Source organism: Haliaeetus leucocephalus, unplaced genomic scaffold (genome assembly GCF_000737465.1).
Source record: "Haliaeetus leucocephalus isolate CR32 unplaced genomic scaffold, Haliaeetus_leucocephalus-4.0 Scaffold198, whole genome shotgun sequence".
In the NCBI taxonomy this organism is placed as follows: Eukaryota; Metazoa; Chordata; class Aves; order Accipitriformes; family Accipitridae; genus Haliaeetus; species Haliaeetus leucocephalus.
Genome location: NW_010972634.1, coordinates 498,174 through 520,660, shown reverse-complemented (window position 1 = coordinate 520,660; position 22,487 = coordinate 498,174). Strand labels below are relative to the sequence as shown.

Genomic DNA, 22,487 nt, shown 5'->3' with positions numbered 1-22,487 from the left:
GTATCTACCCTATTTATCCCTCTGCCACCCTAAAAGGTCAGCTTTGCACTTCAAGCATGATTGAGGAGTCTTCTCTTCTGATGACTTGTGCATTCAGCAGCTCTTTCCAGTTTTATGGACTTGGTTCAATTTTATGGACTATTTTATGATCTGGATTAGCTCCCAATATGCACTAATTCTCTCTGAGAGAGCCTATTCACAATCAATAAGCACTTGTTTAATGACTAAAGAAAAACAGTTACCTCTTTTACTACAATAAGAATCAACTGCAGCAAGATCTGGCCAGGATGGGGACTGCTTGAATGAGAATACGATGGACTAGTGAGACTGAATTGCAGGTAAAAGTCAAAACTTTGCAGGAAGTCAAGCTTTGCACAGCAAAGGATGACCAGCAGCACTTGAGGGACAGCCATGATGTATAGAGTCACGTATGCCACAAAAAAACTCTCAGGCATGCATTGTGAACATTGCAGATACCAAATCTACTGCACAATTCCTTTAATGAACGAGATCACCTACAGAGCTGTGATTTCAAATGCCGAAGATGTGCCTTCAAATGCAATAAAGGCAGCGGAATTTTTAGACAGATTTTTCTTGTAGTGCCCGAAGTACCGTATCCTGTAGACACCTGGCTCTGTGTCACGAGGGATGTGCCATTCAATAGTCACGTTGCTCCGACCAAATGATCCTTTGGTCCAGTAAAACCTAGCAGACAAACCAAAAACTGCAGTCAGCAAGAAAATCCACTTTTCATTTGTTTTAATATCCCAAGAGCTCACTAAGTGGAATGAGATGAATGTACTCCAGTTAAGTATAGTTTAAGAACTTCTTTTATCCTTTCCTCATATATTTAGATTATCAGAGCAGCAACCAACAAGCCAACCCAAAACCTGGCAGGCCTGAAAAATATCTGGAAACATGGAAAAGCAAGTCAATGATCCTTTTTGCAGATGAAGAATATTTCTACCAACGTGTTCTTACATTCCCAGCTCCATATCATAACACCATACAACATTACCTCTGCAAGCAATATTTGCCAACTTAGTCTTCCCTGCGCAGAGTGAATGCTGAACCAAGAGGATGAATATATTGAGGGTCACAAGCAAAATCTATCGTAATCGAGCTCAGGGATTCTGGCACCCATTTCCATATCAGATTCCTATTTTCTTTTGCAGACTCCTTATGCAAACCGACTTCTGCTCAACCTTAGAACTCTACAGACAGCCACACATCATCTGGGGGCGAGGGATTTTTCAGCTGGCCATGATGGAGGACTTCTTGGGGAGATTAAGAAGATTAACCTGCTCTTCTTTTGATACCGCCAGTGAGGGGTACTGTTGGATATCGCCCTAATTGTGCCTGGGCCAGACATGAGACTTATCAAGCCCTCCTGAGATAGCACCCCCATTTCAGGGCTTTAACTACAGGAGGCAGATGAACAAAATACGTTGATTCATTGGCAATTGTAATAAAAAGTTTTCCCATGCCAGTCTCTTACTGAGATTGAAATAAATATTTATAGATATGACTGGGTGAAAAACAGTGAATGATGGGGAAATTTAGTTTGGTAAACAGAGACCACAGGCTGACACAGGGCCCAAGTATCCGCTTGGTTGCTCTTGTCCAAGGTTTTGGCGGTGGATTGCACTGGCTTGGCTTGGGACAAAGACAATGTTGTCTTGGGAGATGACAGTGAGGTGACAGCACAAGGCCCAAAGTGGTGGGGGAATCTCCATCCTTGGGGACCACCCCGACTCACCTGGACATGGCCCCAGGCAACCTGCTATAGCTGCGATGTTGGCCCTGTTGGGAGCTGGGTTGGACCAGAGACCTGCAGCCTGAGCCTGGCTGTAATGCTGTGACCTAAAAATGCCGCTGTGACAGATCTATGCCACCACCCAGCCTCCTCCCCATCCTGCCCTCCAGGCTCTGTGAACCAGGACTACCTCTGGGATTTGGGAACTGGAACGTAGCTGAGATGCCACCTGGGAAGAGGCTTCTCACAGATGAGCTCATGGGGATTAACCATGTCTTATCTCTGTTAGCTGTTTGCTAAAGGCAGGGCCAGGCAAATTCCTGCCTGTAGCTCAGGCCCTCCTCCTAAACAGTCCCAAGAAAGCAATTTCTGCCCCCATGGCAGATGCAGGGTGGGACCAAACACTTCTCTACTGCAAACACCAAGACAGCATCCAGCAGAAGGGCAAGTCTGCACTGAGTTCGTCCCTGCTGCAGTGGTGAGCGCAGGATAAAGAGCAGATAACAGCTATCTCCTTCCCCGAAAGCTGCACCTCCTTTAGGTAAAGCATCATATCTTTCAGTGCCTGAAAATAGGCATTTTACAAATGCAGCTATAAGCTATTTAACACTTTGCAACACTAAGTTAACAAACGGTGCATTCCCTTGTGCTACTCTCCTATTGCAATGTCAGCACATTCGATGGTATCAAACCTTAGTTTTCCCTGTACTAAAAAACCACAGTCTGACTCCCCTAATATCTAGGAAAAAAGTTTGATGCTCCCTGGCCCCATTGCCTTAATTACTGACATTTTAAGGTTAACAAACTGACTCATTTTCACCTTAACAGAACCATTTCCCCTTTCTTGTGGTGTTTGGTACTTTCCTGAGGCACCAGGAAGGGAAACATTACTGTCTGCATTGGTCTGCCTTCTGGCCAGCCCTTTTAGGCAGGAAAAGGCCAAACAGCTCCTCTTCCTTATCAGCAGAAGTATTTAAGAATCATTCGGAGATCCAAAGTCTGACCTTTCTCAGGAAGGAAAATAAGATGTCTAGATTCCCTTCTTTCCAGCATCACGGCAGCACTTTCTTCAAGTTTTGCACTTTTATATGTTTTTTGTCTTCTCGAGCAACATGTTACTAAGTATTTTCAGTGGTCCTGCCCAAGATTTTGGGAAAACTGTTGGGTTTTTGGAAGAGGAGGGAAGAAGGCAAGGCTACATATACGGGTGATAAAATGCCATCATTTACCTTACTCAGTTAGGGAACTTGACTGGACAGGGTGACATCAGTGAGAGTGACAAGGTAACATAGTGCAAGCGTTAAACAGAGAGCAAGCTCTTAGAAATGCAGAGCTCCAAGTGCAGGTAGGAATACATCTGCCCTGGGACAGCCGCAGTCCTGGCTAGCCAGATTAGGTTTAGAGAGCAGCTGGTTGCACTTGGGCAGAGACAATTATGCCCTATCAAATGCTCACCATAAACCAGAGGAAGACTTTCCCAATGAAGCCAAGCTGTCCAGAACTTTGCCTCTCTGACCTCGGACGTTACGTGTTTGCGCTGGGACGTTGCAAGGTCAGAAGACCCCAAGAGGGGCGTTTTTCGAGGTCCGATTTCTCACAGATAGGTTGCAGATGCAGGTGGGAAAATGTCTGGTTTTATTCAAACAGGGGAGTAACTTGAAATCAAATGGTTTGATAAAAGATGCCTTTGGTATTCGTATTCCGTGCGCTGACTTCTGGTGTAGCTCTGAAAGGTGACAGCAGGTTTGCTGCTTAGTGGATATTTTTCCTCAAGACTGACATTTCTAACCTTAACTTTGCTTTCTTGCAAACTTTTTAAATTGTTGACTGTTTCTACTTTATGATGCACAGCAAAGCTGGCCAGTTTTTCCCTATGAAAACCCCACTGAGGTGGACCTCTCATATTTTCTATTTGGTATCCTATTCAACAGCACAGTATGGCAGATGGATGGATGTAGGCTCTGAACAAGTTGGACCGCGAATCTTCTGTAATTCTTGCTCTTCCTTCTACCATTCCCAAACTTATAAGGCTTCATTGCAGAAGCTAGACCCAAGGGGAAGACTGATTGTTGCGGTCTTGACAAGTCAACCACCCAAATATAGACAGATCCATCCCCAGAGAGCATCATCTGCAGGGGCAAGACCAATCTATGGTTGGGAGCTCTGAAATGAAGCCCTTCAGGTTAAACTCGAATTACTCCATGGAGGCTGTGGAACAGTGAAATCTGGTCAGGGCACCTACCTGGTGACCCAGGAGGCATCGTTCCATACCACGTGCCAGCTGTCTGAAGTGTTGGTGTATCTCTCCACGGTCAGGAAGTTGTGTTCAGTCTGGAATAACAATAACAGAGTTAGCCAGATGCTTAAGGGACAGTCATGCCCCTACTTTTTCTGTGTCACTTTAAACTGGAGAAGGGACTATGCTTCTGTTTGCTTTAGTGGGAAATGCGGTAATTACTAGCAAAAATGCTTGTATTTCGCTGCCAAAGCACAAATTTAAGCTAATAAATGATGCAGAGAATGAGTAAAGAACTTGATCATTAAAAAGAGAACGGACAGGCGAGGTATTTGCTATCAATGCCTATGCAAGATGAGTGATGGGATGAATTAAGTACTTCTCTAATTTTTTTTGTTTTATTAAAATAATGCACCAGGCTGATAAGATAGAGACTAGAGACCCTGATTTCTATGACCGGATGGTGCTGGATACCAACCAAGAAAGAGTGTCTGGCCTAATGCATGACATGGGTGCCTTTGATTTCAATAGTTTGAAGAGATCATGAATGGTCTGTATCTGACCAAATTAAGGACTTTGCCCAAAAGCATTCTGGTGGTGTGAATTCCCAAAGCACATGGTGAAGGGAGAAACTATCTTCTTCTGAACTCCCAGCAAAGAAAAAAAGCACTGGAGGCACACAGTCTTACTCCTTCTGAAGCCTGAACATCACAGATTAAAATGCATCAGGCAGAGGCAATAACTAAATATTCACTAATTCTGAACATCCCCAATTGCAGTGTCATTGTGTCATATTTACCGCATTCTCTGCAGAGTTCCTGGGGTTCGCACCTACAAAAGTTACTTCAGCAACTTCTCTCTGTGGGGGAAATTGAGATTTAATTAAAGGCTGAGCAGCATATTGCACATTAAGAATATCCTTTGAAGATGCCATATAGGTTTTTTAGTGGTTTGGTTGGGGTTTTGTGGGTTTTTTTTGTTTTTCTTTTAAATCATTTATAATTTCACTTGGTGCAATAGCAATGGACAATTTAGACTGTGAACTGGTATTCTGTGCCTTGCCATTCTATTTGTCCTGCTTGCTGGATAAACTCCACCATAGTACATAAGATTTATGTGTTAAAGAGGGAGGGAAATAGGTGAGATTTTTAAGAATGTCTCCCTGCCTTCTTTCTACCTTACTGCTGGAGACAGCAATGAGACAAAAATCCTTGCTCTGAACACCTTATCTAAATTTTGAACATTGAAAACTGAACCCTTTTTGACATTTTAATTTCATTTAAATTCCATACTACAAGCATCAAAGTTGACCTGATTTCTGCTTGTAAAGAAATCACTGTACAATATTTGCCTATTTAATAATCAACTGTTATTTTATGTTGAAGCAGAAGGGGAAATCTTCTTCATGTTGAATAAAGGGCTTTTATTTTCCCCTTCATTCACCCATTTTAATCACATTCAGTACAATGACATTGGCATGAAAATGCTCTGTCTCTGCCTTTTCAACCATGCCCACTAAGAGCAACCACAACCCTTTCTTTAGAAAACACAGACTTTTTTGGATGAAGGGTAAGAACTTAAAGATGATTTCCTAAATAGGTTTTAGCAAATCCTTGAAGCTCTCACCGCTCGATACTGTTGTCTCACTTCTTGTAGCACATCCCCAAAAGTCTTATTCACCGGCACGCGATCGGCAGTGAGAGAAGGCAGCAAGGTCATGTTACCTATATTGAAAAATGGGGGCTCTGGACCACGTGGCAAATCCTGAACTGTATTCTGGGAGAGGGAAGATGTGCTCATTATACATACATATAGATAACCGATATCTCCGTGATGACTCATATCACTGCTGTGGCTCTTTATCCAAGTCCATTGCTTAGATAGATTTCAAGAACAAGGGCAATAAAGTGAGCATAAAAACAAACAAGAGGATCTTCATCTGTGCTCTGCATGCAGGAGCAATCCCCACAGGACACCCGCTGCCCTGTTGCTGATGTCCCTCAAATCCACCCACCAGAACACCCCACGATTTCAGGAGGCAGTGCCCACCCACCGGTCCTGCACATTCACATGGTCCACAGATACAATGGTAACGAACATTGCCCTGTACAGCAGAAATGTAACAGATTTTTCTTCCCCTTCGTAGAAAAGCAGCAACTTCAGGCCATGCTGAATGGTTGGAGGTATCTATTTCCTAAACTTTGAACTGAAAAAAACCCAGAATTTCTCAAGTAGTACAAGACACCATTACAGGAATTTTCATACCACATGAGAATTCCTCAAAGCAGTTTCTTATGAGAAAAGAGAGGGTAGCAATCATGCAGCTTCACTGAGGAACAAATACAGCCATAACCAGGCTTTACAGGATTTAAATGTCTCTGGCAGCATGCGGCATACAGAAAATTTTGATTACCGTAGCAATAGCCCTTGCGAGTCCTCTGTACAGTTGAATGTAAGCAGAAAGGGTGTGTGGCCCATAAATAGTTGATGCAGCCTCATATCGTTGAACCTAGCAAAGGACAAATTTGGAAAAGGAGGGTTTGAAGGACTCTTGAGCAGTTTCTACAGCTCATCTTACTGTGCCAAGACAAGATCAGCACTATATCTGCAGGGGGTTTATTTACTCCCTTACTGCTAAGGAGACAGCCCAGCAACTTGCCTAAGTATTCCTGCTGCAATTTCAGGTTACTCTTCATTCTCCAAGCCATCACAAACAGGGAGGACCGGTTGTCACTCTTCCAATTATCACAGCTCTTTTACTCTTTTAAAGGCTTATGATGTAGGTCGTCTCTTCTCCAACTTTTTGCGTTGGACAACCCCAGTTCTTCCAACCCTATCTCTCAGTTTAGGGTTTCTAAATCCAAGGAGTCCATCCAAGAGTCCAAATCTTCCTCAAAGCACAGTATCTACCATGCCTTGTGGGGACCCTTAAAACTGGCAAGCTATATTGCAGTCTTTTCCACAGTAACATGGCACTGCAATTCATGCTCACCTTACAACCCTACAGCTCCGAATCTTTCTTCTGGCAATTTTGCCACTTTATGAAGATAATTTCTAATTCATCCAAGTCATCAGGAGTTTACTAAACCAGACCTGAACTCACAGGAGCTCCTTTCAGTATGTCTGCCCATGTCACATTAAAGCATCCATACGTACTCTCTAGCTATGTTCAGGAAACCACATTGGCCCTTGGACAATGTCCTCTAGGCCAGAATAAACGTGGAGGTCTCCTGATTTCTGCCACAGATTCTTCTGCTTTTTGTGGCAAAGGAGAAGTACTCTAAACTTCATTCATAAATTTCATAATTTCATATGAATTATCATCCCATAGAGCCATAACTGAACTCAGTTAAACATGTTCAATCCGCAATTTTAACATTTACCTGGTATTCTTCATAGGTGGTAATGTAGTGGGTGTAGACATTGCACAGACCTGCAATTACAACATCCATTCTTGGTGTACCATGAGAATCAAATTCCTAAGAAAGGAAATAAATCACTTATCTTCTAACAACTGCTTAATGAACGATTGTGTTGTTGTGGTGGTGGTGGTGGTGGGGGTTTTGCGGGGGGGGGCGGGGTTTGGATTTTTTTTTTACCCAGACAGAATACAAAGTTATGGTGGGGAGGGGACTGAATGTTCAGGGAATGCAACCCTACAAGTGTAATTTGTCTTAGTTAACATCTCGTATTCACTTCCCAAAGAAAAATAGGAGAGATTACCTCATACTCTGGTAAATTCAATAAATTTAGGGGTTTGTTTTGAAGCTGATGTCTGTATTCTCCTAAAAAAACTGGTGATACAACTATGTGAGATAGGCTCAGTGAGTTGTGGAGATGGTGTCTGAGATTAAGATAGCATTCAGGCTGCAGCTGAGAATAGGATCAATCAGGAAAATGGAAAAAAAGACATTTGCCATTTTTTTCCAGTTGTTCTCATGTTGCAAAATCCTGGTAGGGATTAAGGAGCTAAACCCCTCCACCCCAGAGACTCCTTGCTAGCATCAGTTATGCCTGGATCCCAGTTGAATTAGCTTGTGTTGGCTTAATGAATTGAAACTCAATTGGTTTGCTTCTTTGGGGGAGGATATTCACTTCTCCTGCATGTCAGTAAGCACATGCAAAATGTGTCTGAAACATTTGCGAGAAGGAAACATCTGTAAGACATGAGACCCGTGGACCCAGGTGGGAGGAGACAAGGGAAAAACCAGAAGGGTCAAGAAACATGAAGTTCCACATATGCTGCGCTCTGAAGAAACTTCTTCCTCAGTAACTTACTCTTTTAACAGCTTCCCGTAGCCTGCGTCCAGACATGGTCCTAGGGGCATTAAGGGAACAATGTCAGTCTCCAGAAATGCAGGGAGCTAAAGCAAGAATCCCTGGCTGGACATGCAGCACACCACCAGAAATTCACATAGCATTTGCAGCGCTGCTCAGCATCTCTTAAGGCTTCTCTGTGATGAGCTCAACCAAAACACCTCAAAACATTTCATGTGCATCATCACAGCCAGGGTGAGGCTGGAGGCGCCCCAGGGTAGGGTGGGGTAGGAAAAAGGTGCTAGAAATAAATCATTATCCTATTCAGGTTTTCACCATTGTACCATCAACAGTCAGTGTAATTCATCATTATGGTGTTTGTGGTGTGAAAAAAAATCGAAGTTAACAAGTTCCTTTCGTTTCATTGAAACTGCATTTTGCAATGAACAGTTAAGATTATTTAGGAGGCTTGTTTGCATCTCATTCATTCCTATGGCTAGTTTACAGAACAGAGAAGAAAATGGGAAACACCAGGTAACCAGAGGAGACTGTATACAAGAAAGTACATGCAGTGGACATATATGTGTAGTGCCTGCACAGCTATCATATATTTGGAACATTTTTTAGCCTACACACCCTTTCTACCTGCAGGCAGAAGTATCGCAGGTGGATTGAATGAAATGCTGCTGGCTGCAATACATAGAACAAGACCAAAGAAACACATACGTGAACTCTCCGGGAACAGCAATGATTGCCAGTGATCCAATGGCAGCAATCTGAACATCCACGATGTCAGGGTGCCATGGGTGAGGCCAAGTCATCTGAGGTGAAAAAAAGTGGATATAACTGTTGTAGGGTAGTAGCAAAAAAAGATAGCTGAAGTGTTTTCCTTCCTACCGTCATAAATCAGCCAAGTAAGTTTACTTTTTAGACAGGCACATGACAATGTAGTTTCTCCACATGTACAGCAAGTTGTCTGACCATAACAGACAGATAAGGTACATGTGAATACTATGGGTACGGCAAAAAAAAAGGTGTTGCCAGAGGGGCAGCTTAAAGCAAGGTGGGTAAATAAGGTCAGGGTAGCACCTAGAAACCTCTCACCTGCATGGGAAAAGGATAGAGTTAGGATCAATAAGGTTGATCATCTGTCCAGGAGAGCAAAAGTGAATGAGTGAAATCAGAGAGCCCGATGGTGATGGGAAGGAAATAAGAGTTACGTCTTCGTTAGCTGAGCAAATGCACTGTCAGTCGTGATGCAGAGGGAGAGTTTCTAAGTAACCCAGAGGGTGATGTTCAGGGAACCCTTGACCTAGCCCTGGCTTCAAACTGCCCCTTAGCAGGGACCACACCATACTCGGATGCAGCACCATTGCAGCAGCCAAAACACTTGCTACAGCAGCATTTCATCTTAAAAAAAAAAATTATCTATGAAGAAGCCTGTTAAAAGGAAATTAAAAACAACAAGAGCTCAAGGGTGGCATGGCTCCAGCAAATGAAATGCAAAATCCCACTCCAGCAAGCCAAAAAGAATCTTGAGGAGCAATTTACTGGGGGCAAAACATGAATGACAAAACCTTGTGAAGCACGTCAGAAGCAGGAGGCCTGCTGGGACCTCTTTTTATAAAAGATGAGGTGAGGAGCTGATTGAACACAAAGCAATGCTAGGAAAGCTTTTAAAGAGACTCATGAAAGGAATAACAATGAATTGCCTCATCCAGATGGCATCCTCTAAGTGCTCTAAAGGACCCTGGACATGATCCCACTCCACTACAGTGCCTTTGCCTTAATGTCAAGGGAACAAGAGGTGGAAAATGGGGCATCAATTTTCTTTTAAAGTTTTAACTAGGATTTAAGGAGAGTTCAGTAAGAACAAACACCAAGTCCTGCCCAGGACAGAGTAGCCCCGAGCACGAGGACAGGCTGGGACCAACGGGGCAGCAGTTCTGAAGAGGCTGGCCCTAAAAAAATAACCCTTCCCTGTGTGAGTGGGGCATCCCTGGGATGGGGACCAGCAGCGGGGGATCTCCATGCTTGCTGACTGCCCCGCGTCATCTGGACATGGCCCTGAGCAACCTGCTGTAGCTCCAGTGTTGGTCCTGCTGGGACTGGGGTCGTGCTGGAGAACCCTAGCCCAGGGTACCTCCGGCCTGAGCCTGGTGTGACTCTACCCGTAGATGAGTGAGTCTGGCATCAGCCAATGTTACAGCTCACAGAATTATCAGACACTTGCATAAACATGACAAAAAAAGCAGAGAAGTCAACAGAACGTTTCCAGAGGAAGTCAAAGCCCAGTAGAAACCTCCGAAGACAACACTGAGAAGGTGGGTATGTTGATACAGTCCCCAGAGCTTCCAAAAGGCACCATGATGAGTTACTTCATTTTGCATGGACTAGTCTGTCACACGACAGAAGGAAAGGTCCTCTCATGGATTAAGGTAGGAAACCAATGGTAGGATGGAAGAAAAATCCACCCAGAGCTATTAAGATCTGAGCACCAGCAGAGGATGTCCTGAAGCCAGAGATTGCCAGGAGGCAACGCTGAGCTCCACGCACTGTTGACTTTCCCTGACCTCATGCATTTTCCCTGTGTATCCTGCTCAGGGCTGTTTCACAGGCAGAGAATTAGGCCAGGGTGGATGGGCTTTTTGACCCTAATGAGAGCAACAGATCTGGTCCCTCCTCCTGGGATATAAGGAAAAGATGCTCTGCAAGAGGAAAACTTCCACCTCTCATTCTGATGCAAACTAATGTCAACACTTTTTCTTGTTTTCTATTTTCATGCCTTTAAAACCCTTGCAGCTCTCTCTGCTGCGCTGTTCTTCACCATATGGGCTGGCACATACATCATTTATAGCACCCTACCGAAACCTAGCCCAGATCAGCAATCTCTGCACTTCCCAGGGCACACACCAGTGCATCCTTACCTCTCCGGTGCTAAAGAGGATTGGCTTGGGTTTGTGGCAGGCTTTTGTTTCATTGGAGGGCTCTCCCAGCAGCTGGTCCCGGATTTCATCCCAAAACGGGTTCCCTTCTAGTGAGCCTTGAAGGGGAAACATCTTTTAAATGCTGTTCCTTCAGCTGCCCCAGCAGTTATTGGACAGAAAACTCATTTATTACCCCCTCCCTGCTTATGTGGGATAGGACATTTCTCAGTGGATTCTGACTACCTCCCTTTTCTGGGTGGTTTAAAAAGCCTAGCTTTAACCCAGCTGAGCTCCATCTTGGCAGCCTTTGGATAATGAGAAAGCTTGCCCCAAAACCAGCACTTTCTTCTCCCCAGTCCCCATCCAGAACTCTCCTTCCTTCAGATCATGGTCATATCCTTCTCCAGAAGATTTCTGACGAACACAGACAAACTTGCAAGGGGGCCGTAAGATCACACCTTCCTAAAAAACATCACTTTGGAGACTGTGGTTCAATGAGCTGTTGATGTTCTTAAATGTCTCTGGGGGTTTGAATCTATTTGGGGGATGCCCCATGTCCTCCCCATTTGTATGAAGCCATATTGACATCTGCTCCCTAAATTACCTTGTGTGAAGTTGAAAGCCCCCACTCCATCAATAGTCCCTGCAGCAAAGCTGTATCCTAAGGCTGGTTTACATGTTTTAACCTTAATCAGAAGGGGGAAAAAAATGAAAAAGAGGTATTTTAAAACCAGTTCCCCTTAGTGTGCCACGTCCTGCTGTAAGAATATAACATTTCTTCCTTCCTTATGCCTGCATCCTGGGAGTTCCTGCTCTTACCGTGTGCGTGGCATTGAGCTCCACCGAGACATCACTCATGTTCACCCACTGGTGAGCTGAGCTGAGGGGCCCTGTGACCTCCTGGTAAGCTTTTTCATACAGTTCCTAAGGGATACACAAGGTGGAAATCCTTGAGGAAGAAGAAATCATGAACCCAGCTCTTCTGAGATTCAGCTATATGAACTATTTCTTCATTCTGTTGACACCTTCCAGAGGCCTCTTCCAGGTGTTAAAGCAAGAGTGTATTTCCCAAGCTCCTTTGTTTCTATCACCCCATCTCTACATCCTGCATGCCCCAAGTCCTGCAAGTTCTCCCTGTGTCAAGTAACATAGGGAGGACGCTCTGTGGTCAGCAGTTTTGTGTGTGCCTTTCTTTTTACAGCTGAAATATGCACCTGTTCCATGAGGAGGGCAACTTCTTTCTCCTAGTTGCAACCTTTTGGCACTTCTCACAACTTAGACCAACCAGAAGAAATGTATTCTATGAGAAAGGCGCACTTGGTTGCATTCATTGCTTCAAATCACATGGACTTTACCATGCATTTACTATACAGCTGACAGCTAAGCCATTCAGCTCTTCAGTGAATGGTTTTCTGGCACACATGCCTCGAGTTGGTACACAGAAAGTATTGCCAGAAGTTATACAGGTTTAGTAACATTCCTGTAACTGCAGGAAGGAATAGAGGACGCTGCTTTTGAAGACCAAGAGTCTGCAGCGTTAAAAATGACAGCAATGTTTTCCCTCGCCATTTGATACACACACCAGGCCTCTCTGACTGGGACAATCTTTCACTTGCAAGTCATGATCAGCGTGGAGTGACTTCGGGGCACGCATCTGAAATGGTGATTGAAAGGAAACCGCCACCATCAAGCCTTCTGCTCTTATTCCTCTGCTGGACCTGTCCCAGTTCCTACAAGCTGCTCTCCCTGACACAGTGCCAAAAAATGTCCTCTTATTGACTACTCTCACATTACACGAAGCTGCAGAAAGGGAACTGGTAAATTCCAGTGATTTTTGAGCCCAATGACACAGGCGACGTGAGGGAACCTATGGGGTGGAGGATACCGGCTGAGTAAATGCAAAGTCAAGCGGGGCAAGATGAGTTTCTTTCGTGGATGTTTAAACTGGCACATTTTAACTCACATTTGCGTTAGTTTGGGAGTGTGATGCTAAAGTTGGCCAACAAGTGGTACGTGATGGTGACTCTGAGCTCTTCTAGGAGTCTTCAACACCAGTGATTTTTCCCATCACAACACGTGCATGAGAGGGAGGGGAAGACTATAAGAGGCAACATCCACTTTATATACCAATAAGGAATATTGAGATTAAAAGCCCAAACCAACATTTTCAAATTGTAACACCCACAATGATGTATTTAAATAAAAGAGTATGCTTTCTGAATAATCAGGAAACTTTTCCTTAAGCATATAACTATGGACTTTGGAGTAATTTAAATTTACAAACATTCACAAAAACAGGTGCAAGAAAGTTGCTTAAATGAACATGCATTCCTGTACTAACAGCATTCACGCACATTCGTAAAGCAAAATATCACTTACCCTTGCTTTCAAGTAGATATTTTGCCCTATGATTCTTGTACTGTCAAACATGTCATTACCGGGACCCATGGCCATGCACATCTTTGCCTGTTAAGAAATTTGTTTAAATGCTAGTGATCAGTTAATATGGAGAATATGTGGCACTGCAAAGTGAATGAGTTCACAAGTGATTGTCATGCTGTGGGAACTAATTGCTTCTTGCTAGCCATCTCAAATTTGGGCACCAATTTACTACACTAACCTTTGCAGTAAGATAAATTTAAGTTTGGGCTGAATGACCAGAAAACAGTGTATAAGGACAAGACACAGTAAGTTCCTGAAAAAGGTATCCAGAATAGTCCATAAAGAGATTTTTTTTTGATTTTTTTTTTTACATCCTCTTCATGCACAATGGTCCACCACGTGGCCCTGTATTTGCTGCTCCACTCCAAGTTTTCTCCTTAGCAGAAGTTAACGTAGATCAGGTAAGACATACTTACCCCTCCTACAGGACAGATGCTATGTGAGTTATTGCATGATTGCCCCGTGTTTACGCAGAACGGGCCTTTGGTGTTGGGCGACACATCTCCCAAGTTGGAGGATGCAAAGGCGGCAACAAAAGAGCCCTGCCAAAACCAGACGTGATCAGATGGATTTTAGTGCCTTGCAGTGATTGCAAACATCACCTGCAGCTTTCCCTGCAGTCAAGGCTGACATTACAGCCAGTTGATGAGCATGTGATGCTCGTAAACATTTCTGAAGTGACTGGGAGGACTGGAATGGGGATTTAGGAGTGTCCCAAGGGTTAGGGACAGGAAGAGCAAGGGAGAATAGGACACACAGGATGCAACTGCCATTTCAGGGGGACCTTCACATCGCTTTGGTATCCAGACAGGGTTTCTTCATCTACCTCTTCCATCTCAGCGGCAGCTTTTCCCCCATGTCCCCAGTTTCTTATGTTACTGATCAGATGTTAATGGATCATTGTAGCACCTTGCACAGGATTTTTTTTCTGCCAGGCTTTCACCATGACTGATTTACAGGGTGAGAGCTATTGGATCTGACTGCAGGAGTTAACATCAAACAGTACTCGCTAGAAGCAAGGCTGGTTACACACTGAGTGTCAGCTGAATTCAGCTCTCACAGATACTTTCTTTTTTTCCCCGCTCTTGAAGAGATAAGATGCGTCAACACCAGATAGTTTGATATAATATCAACTCTTAAGCCATTTTCTTGTTAGACTGCTAGACACAATGTGCCCAGCAGACCATACAGCTAAATGTTGAATCCTGCAAACACTTCTTAGCTTTGTGTGCATGTCAACTTGCACTGACTTGCACCCATAACTGTGCACGAGAATTGAGTCTTGTTAAAAGCTTTTAGATAATCCACTATAAAAAGAAACATTTGCAAGCAGGAATTAGGTAGACTTCCTTTAGTTTCCGTCTTTGGTATGAACTGCACATGCTCCTCTGCCCAGAGTGTTAGAATAGGAATTGGGCAACTGTTTCAAGGTACATGCTGGAGATACACACAGGACACCTTCTTAAATGGCTCATGACTCAAAGTGTCTGTGAGATGGGTTCATGTCCATATTTACATTTCAGGGGAAATGATGCTTTTTAAAGGAGTTGTGTTTGCACTCCGAGGATGGCAAATCTTCTGGATAAATGAAAATCAGAAGGCAGAACTGGCTGGAAGCCATAAGAAAGAAGTGGGGCTGACCACAGACTTGATGCCACACTGCAGATGCAATATCTTGATCCCTTTGGATCAAGTGTCCCACACATGTCTTTCTAGTATTTCCAATAGTCGAATCAAAATAAATTTGGTCTATTCCTAAGGTCTAAATAAATGCCACTGATTACTGTTTTGGAAAGTCAAGAGTACACCTTGCAATTTCTCTTCTCTAGAGGAAGAAAGTAAATAAATCAAAGCGTTCATCTTTGTCCTTCTTTTTCTGTGTTTAACCTGCTGTCTTATTTCACTCTTTGAAAGAACCTGCTTTGGCCATAGAAAGCACCAACCGCCCCCTCCCTGTTGCAACACTTTTTTCCCCATTATTTTCAGTAGTCTGAAAACACTCTCACCTCTCCAGGAAGCATCCCCTTGTTCTTCTCCTGTTCAAACAAGTAAGATGCGTAGCCCACGTTGTCGCTGTTTACAAGGTGGTTTGTGTTGTTCATGCTGACTGGGTGCACAGCAAACCAGCTGAAGAGGTGTCAGAAGACACACATAAGAAATGCATTGTTCAATCTATATGTTGGCAATTGACTTGTTCAATCTATATATTTGCAATTGACTTATGGGAATTTTCTTTGGGAGAATACAGACGCAGACTGTTAGTACCTAGGGATGGATTAACGAGGGCAGAGTTATTACCATCCTTTCCCTTCCTGACCAGGAGGGCTCATGGCTATGATGGTCCAGGTCTTGAGGCCACAAGAATTTGGCACCGTAATTATCAGGGCCACCAAAGAGCTATTTGAGACCTGAACTGACTCTTTTCTAAGTTCAGAGAATTATATTTTGGAGGGATTTTTATTTTCTTGCTTCAAAGAAATGATGTCAACAATGTAAAAAAGGAAAAAAAGGAACACTTTCACTCTTACGAAAAAGAAAATGCTCCTCTTCCTCTTAACACAGTCAGACTCTTGCTTGTGACTTCAAAATGAGGAAAATGCTATTATGGCTTTGTTACTGCATGTTACTTTGTTTGCCTGGCCTTGAGCTCTGAACTTTGCGCGGCCAAACGCTGCCCCACAGATCTGTTGGTAGGATGGGCGTCGTGCATGCTGCCTGCAGAAATGGCACGCTTCCCATGAAACATGGGGTCTTAAAGAAATAACCAAGAGAAAAGGAGCCCAAAGGGTCCTGGAGATGCCAGGGTCGGAATCTGCTTGGAGGGGCACAGCGAGAGCCCCAGAGGTGATTTTTCTGCACCCCTACAAGGGAGGACCAGCTACAGTCATCTTCCCCAGGTGCCTTTGAGTCGTGCCAGATGTGCCCAGCTGTAGGTGGGCCAGGTGCTGCTGTATCTCCCAGAGTAGATGAGGGACACTGACCTGGTTTATGCACTCATGGATTCTCACTTACTCTTCTCTCAGAGACCCTCTGGTGACTAGCTGGGAGCAATGCTCTATGGTCAAGGGTCAGTGTGGGGAAGGAGAGCTTGTGCAGAAAGACAGAACTGCTACAGAACTGTGGTTTATGAGGATTTGGAGAAAAACATGTTACTTCAGTGGTTGGTACCTGATAAGGCCTAGCTCCTGTCCATTCTCATCTACCATCTTGAGCATCACCATTTCTTTATCCGTGTTGGATGAATACCTGGATGAAAATGAAGTGGGGAAACCCCATTAGGACCAGAGCTGTGGTCACGCTCTGCAATGCTCAGACACATTAAATCTCCACTAGGTTGAGCAAGAAAATGAAGAGGTTATTACAGATATTACCAGAGCACAGTGAGACCTTAGAAGAGCATCTGAAAATAGCTGTGAAGGTAAGGTAAGAGTTATGGTTGTTGCTGACCTCAGATGCTGCTTCTCCAGGGGGTGGAGAGAAGAGCTCTCTCTGAGTACAAATTCATGCACCAAGGATGGCACTTTAATGCCGTCTGACTCAAATGCTAATGTCTACTAAAGACTTTTTTTTTTCTCTCTCTCTTTTTTTTTTTTAAATAAAACCTAAGTTCATATCCTTGACCAATGCCTCACATGGTTGGAGGGGACAACCACAACTTTCAAGCCCACTCTCACAGCTAATTTTTGGGGACGCACACGCCCAAGCACCCAGGTAGGCAACAGTGTCATTCTGCCATGGTCTTGGCTCTACATTTTCAACTATCCCACGAATGACCAGAAGCACCAGCTGCCAGATGGTTGGGTCATGGTCCCAACCGAAGGGTCCTCTGCGGGGCTCTGTGTCTCTCCCACTTGAGGGGCTTTTACCTGCTTCGTTCGGATGCTGGATTCTCAAGATAGGAGAAAGGGCTTCGGTTGATCTGGCTGTTTTCTACAGTGCCTCTGTTTATAAAAAGCCTTCCTCTCTTCATGTTCTGATGTGCTATATCAATGCTCTGAAAAGCAGGAAGACAGGGAATATTAGTCCATGCATGTAAGGTATATGTGAGATTATCTGGAAAAACTCTGCCTTTCCCTCCTTGCCTGTTCCCCACCCTTTCTTGGGAATTTGGGGGCTTTTTCTTTTTTTCTTAAGTAAGTAGTCTAAGATTCTAGAAAATTATTATAGTATTTTAAAACCACCCACAAGTGTTGCTTTCTAAAAACTTCAAGGCTTCTGGGTTTTGATCTGATTTCACTGCTAAGCATAAATCCACCTCCAAGTGTGTTTGAAGACTGCGACATTCGGAGGTGATACCGCAAACATCACAGCAAGAGCTCCTTAGTCACAAACCTATCTCCCTCCACCTTTTCTGTGTTTATGGGCTCTTGTGTCAACAGACTGGACGACACCAACCTTTACGATGCCATTCACAATAGCGTTGAGGGATGGTCTGATTAGCCCTTTGCTAGTGATCCAGAAGAGGGTGTACTGGAAGTAGCCACCAGGCCCTGAGTGCGTGTGGGTGCCGCTGAGGATGACATTGTCCTGTCGGTACAGCTCGCCGTACTTGCTCTTCAGTTTCTTGAGCACCTAAGAGGAAGCAGGTGGTCCTAAAAAAACCATTTTCACACCCAAAGGCTAGGAGATATGTATAAGCTCTTACAAAAAAACCCAACCATTCATCTTCCTCCTCACTCTTCTCTTTCTGCCTGATAGTCCCATACTGGGGTCACAACAAGTAGGTTACAGCTGTTGACTTGGCAAGAGCCTTAAAATAATAAAAATCTGTTAAGTGAAGACCTCTATGGCCAACATGGAGTGAAACCCAGATCATCCAAGGAGTCCCCAGTTCTCTGGCATCTCCCTCCCTCCTCTGTGATGCTGGAGACCCAACATCACACAGGCACCATAGTAATGTATTTGTGATTCAAATGTATTCGTGATAATTTTTCCGCTAAGAAAAGCATGGTCAAAGTCCATCCTCATTTGCTGAGGAATTGAAAGCTCTTCTTCAGCAGAGACATGATGTCTCTCCAAGATCATGCTGCAAGGAGATCGCAAAGCAAATGATCAATGTGCTGCTGTGCTTGATATTATTTAGGAATAACTACATCCTTAATGCTAATATGAGCGACAGCCCAAACTGCGCGACTCATTCATTGCCAGCCACGCACCTCCAGCCTCAGTCTCTGAGACACCATTCCTATGTCAGCGCTGACAAACACTACTCGCCTGGAGTCATCAAGGTCTGCCACGATGAAGGCTCGACTGTAGAGGCGCATGAGAAGCCCTCTGCCCACCTGCTCCGGGTTGGCATATCCCATCTGGAAGGGAAAAGCTCCATCAAGCCCACGCAGCCAAAATATTGAGCGAGGTGCTCATTTATGTGTATTTTTCTAAGTAGATTTGCCAGAAGGTCAGAGGGATCTTTCAATATATGAAAACTCAGAGTTGCAACTATCTTGCCCTGTGATTGCAAGAATCATTGGATCACAGAATGGTTTGGGTTGGAAGGGACCTTAAAGATCATTTAGTTCCAATGCCCCCTGCCATGGGCAGGGACACCTTCCACCAGACCAGGTTGCTCAATGCCTCAAAGAAATTTCACCTAACATTTGAAGATGGCAACCATTTGGCAAGGCAGAGCCTCTAAACCAGAATTCCTGCAAAAAATACTCATAGATTATGAAAATCAGTATTTCACCAACCCTGTGTTCAGTTTCCCCAACTTACCAGAGGAACTTCTGCCACAGGTCCCGTGCAGTCAGCTCGACCCACGCCCAGTAAGTAGTTTGCTGATACCAGTTCACTGGTATCTATAATAAGAAAAAATAATAGATTAGTGGACACATGAGCAAGCAGAATCAGGGACAGAAGAGACAATCCAACCTTTTTAAAGAGACTGCATGCATGAAACCTGCTTAACATCCCCAGAGGATTCATCAGGCCCATGGACAAGGGGATCCAGCTGGTACTGTCTGCTTGGGTTTCCAATGGGCTGTCAGTGTGGTCAAAGTGTGCTGAGGCTGTTAAGGCATTTGGGGTGGTAAAGAGTCGACCAGGCATGAAGAACTGCAGAGGGAGCTCACAAGATGGGGTCATGGGACTGTGTCAAATGTGTTGTGATTCACAGTGAGGGGGAAACAAGCCTAGCTTCATCAATTAAACTCTCCAAGGCCACCTCTACCATGCAGGAAATAGATTTGAGGGTATAAGAGCTGTTTTCACACAAAAAAATCAGCTCAGCAGCAATGACAAAAAGGGGATGGCATGTCAGGAGTTACCAGGAAAAGACTAGAGAAGAAAGAGGGGCACATTCATATATTGCCCTGGTGTCTCCAGTGCATCCAGTGTCCAGTGCTGGTGCCCTGGTCTCAAAAAAATCACAGCAGAGCCAGCAGAAGCTCAAAGAAGGGAATAGTGGCTCTGGGCAATGATCTCCAGGCAAGCAGTGAGGAAAAGGACTCCCGAAGGAGGTTATGTCTGATCCCAGCCATCATGAAGCCATCCTTCTACAGGATGAATGAAGCGCCTGGACAAACTCATGGAAGAAAAGCTATTGAGGGCTATTAAATAAAAAAAAAAAAAAAAAAAAAATTGTCTGCGTCTCAGGAAATCCCAGAGCAACAAATCACTGGAGGCTGAGATAACACTGTGGGAAAATATTTCTATGTGCTTAATCTGTTCTCACAGTCTTCCCAGCCAGCCACTGCTGCTCGAGGCAAGGCATCAGGATAAGAGGATGCTTGGTCTTCCCAGTTTGGCCTTTCCTAGGCTGTCACTTAAAACAGAGGAGAAGTGAAACACTCACACTGGCCACAGACTGACCACAGGGCATTTCTTTCATTTAAAACAGCATGAGCGAACAGGGCTACCCGTTAAAACTACCATTCCTCCACCTCCTCCTCCAAGAGCTACAACACAGAGAAGAATTGCTTGTGCAAAACTTTTACATGTTACAACCTAAAAAACATAAAGAGTGAACTACATCCAATTCAAGATCAAAATCTAGAAATGGGAAGGTCCCATTGCTGACATGTTGGGTGATGCCCGGTCCAGGGCAGGGGAGACCCCTGGTTCTGGGAAAGGGCTCCTGTCATATGGAAACACCCAAAGCTTCAAAATGTTTTCTTTCCCCATGAGATTTTATCTCTCCAGAGGACAAGCATGGGGTACATTAGAAGTGAATTGAGCATTAACTTTGGGCAGTTCCCAACACCCACCTGCCCCATGCCTGGTGATGGGGCTGGAGGCGTAAATGGGCTGTTACAGGATTGCAACAGCTGTGAAGCCCCTTGGTGCAGTGCCAGGAGTGAGGGGCTCTCGGGACACCCTCCACTGGGTAAAGAGACAGAAGGAAGGTTTTTTGGATCCCTGCAGCCAGCCTCACCCACCGGACCTGAGGCTGTGCATCCATGCCCCGAGAGATGCTTGTATTGGGTTTGACCACCATGCTCCTATCGCAGAGGCCAGCAACAGCACCATGCCACGGCTGTGCAAGAGGACCACGTGCAGAGAAGATTATGAAGGCTCAGCAGTAGCCCAGTGGCCCTCTACCTGTATTGCTTTAATTTAAATTACTGCACTGGACACACACTCGAGCAGGGTGCGATGGCAGGAGTGAAATAATAGTTCAACTTACCGTTGCTCTCTTTGGTGAGAAAGTGGAGGATGAGGAGCACCACGGTCACCACTATCATCACCACCAGGCAAATGATGAGGATCACCTCCAGGCGGGAGAAGGAGCACTTGGACCTCTTCCCGCACATGGTGGGGGCACTGTGAAAGCAGAAAGGAGCCCGTGGGGAAGGCAGATGGGACAGCCCCGATGTCGGGCACGTCCCACCCAGAGCAGCACATTGCACCCTCAAAGGCGCTGGTGATGGTTTGTTTCCCCTGCCCCAGTATCAGAGCAGGTGGCAGCAGCGATAAGGATGGGAAGTGGAGATTTATTTTTTAATCTGCTTAAGACAGCAAAAATCTATCTCCTGTGAGCAGCAATCACTCCCTGTCACAAGGCCCAATAAGACAGGGTGAGCTGCTGAATTACTGATCTCACATTTCCCTGGACATTTTGCTCGCTCTTTTGAAGAAATCTTTTAAATAAACCCCATAATCTTCCACCAGATCCTATGTTCACTCAGCGGCTGAGGGAGATGCTGTGGCCTGAAGCCTCACAGCTTTTCAGCTGCTCAAGTGCTCAGAGCACATCAGAAAACAATATTGTCGCCATAATAAAGGTCAATTTAGGAAACTCAGTGCGAGAAAAGCACACCCCATGGCATGTCCAAGTGCAGTTCTCTCCTGGCTAGAAAAAGTAGTGGTTGTGACAGCTTTCCAAGATAAGACCCCATGTATAGATGCTGGCTTTCTTCATCCTATGCAGAACTCTTTGGGTTGGCTTTTTGAACACTGTTCTTCCTCCTTGGTCAGAGGTTTATTTTGGGTTAAAGATTAACAAGAAAACTTATTCAAAATATGGTTATGGGAAAATATGCTATTTCCCTCTCTGATCAAAGCTCTGGTGACTTCTGATTTGTCCTGCTCTGACACCTGAGACTCGCATCAAGGGCTTCAGTCTTGCCCGGTGGGAAGTGACACTTGTAGCAAAGTTGTGCCTTTTGCCCTTCTGCTAAGCACCCATACAAGGTAGAAATAAGCCATTAAAATACCTTTGGACATTTCCAAGTGTCCTTAGATGTGTTAGTAGACCAAACTTACTGCAGATCCCATTTCTCTGCCTGTGAATGAACCATGTATCTGCCCAAAAAAAACTGGTTCCTTGTTTAGAGCAGTAGGGGGGTCTCAATCCTTGGGGATGTCTCTGACTCGCCCGGACACAGCTCCAAGCAGCCTGCTGCAGCTGGGGCATTGGCCCAGCTGGGGC

General features: G+C 44.7%; 1 protein-coding gene across 1 annotated transcript; it reads right to left on the bottom strand.

Moving 5' to 3' along the window:
- Positions 1-515: 515 nt before the first annotated feature.
- ASAH2 (N-acylsphingosine amidohydrolase (non-lysosomal ceramidase) 2) lies at positions 516-21,369 on the bottom strand. The gene is made up of 20 exons (XM_010565950.1): positions 21,243-21,369; positions 19,334-19,416; positions 18,775-18,924; positions 18,014-18,190; positions 17,485-17,612; positions 16,787-16,864; positions 15,625-15,745; positions 14,035-14,160; positions 13,556-13,642; positions 11,996-12,100; positions 11,781-11,862; positions 11,177-11,292; positions 8,976-9,070; positions 8,271-8,310; positions 7,376-7,471; positions 6,406-6,501; positions 5,619-5,768; positions 4,792-4,851; positions 3,999-4,087; positions 516-705 (listed from the first exon to the last, which is right to left on the bottom strand). The coding sequence occupies exons 1-20, from the start codon at positions 21,367-21,369 to the stop codon at positions 516-518; spliced, it is 2,196 nt and encodes a 731-aa protein (XP_010564252.1).
- Positions 21,370-22,487: the final 1,118 nt, after the last annotated feature.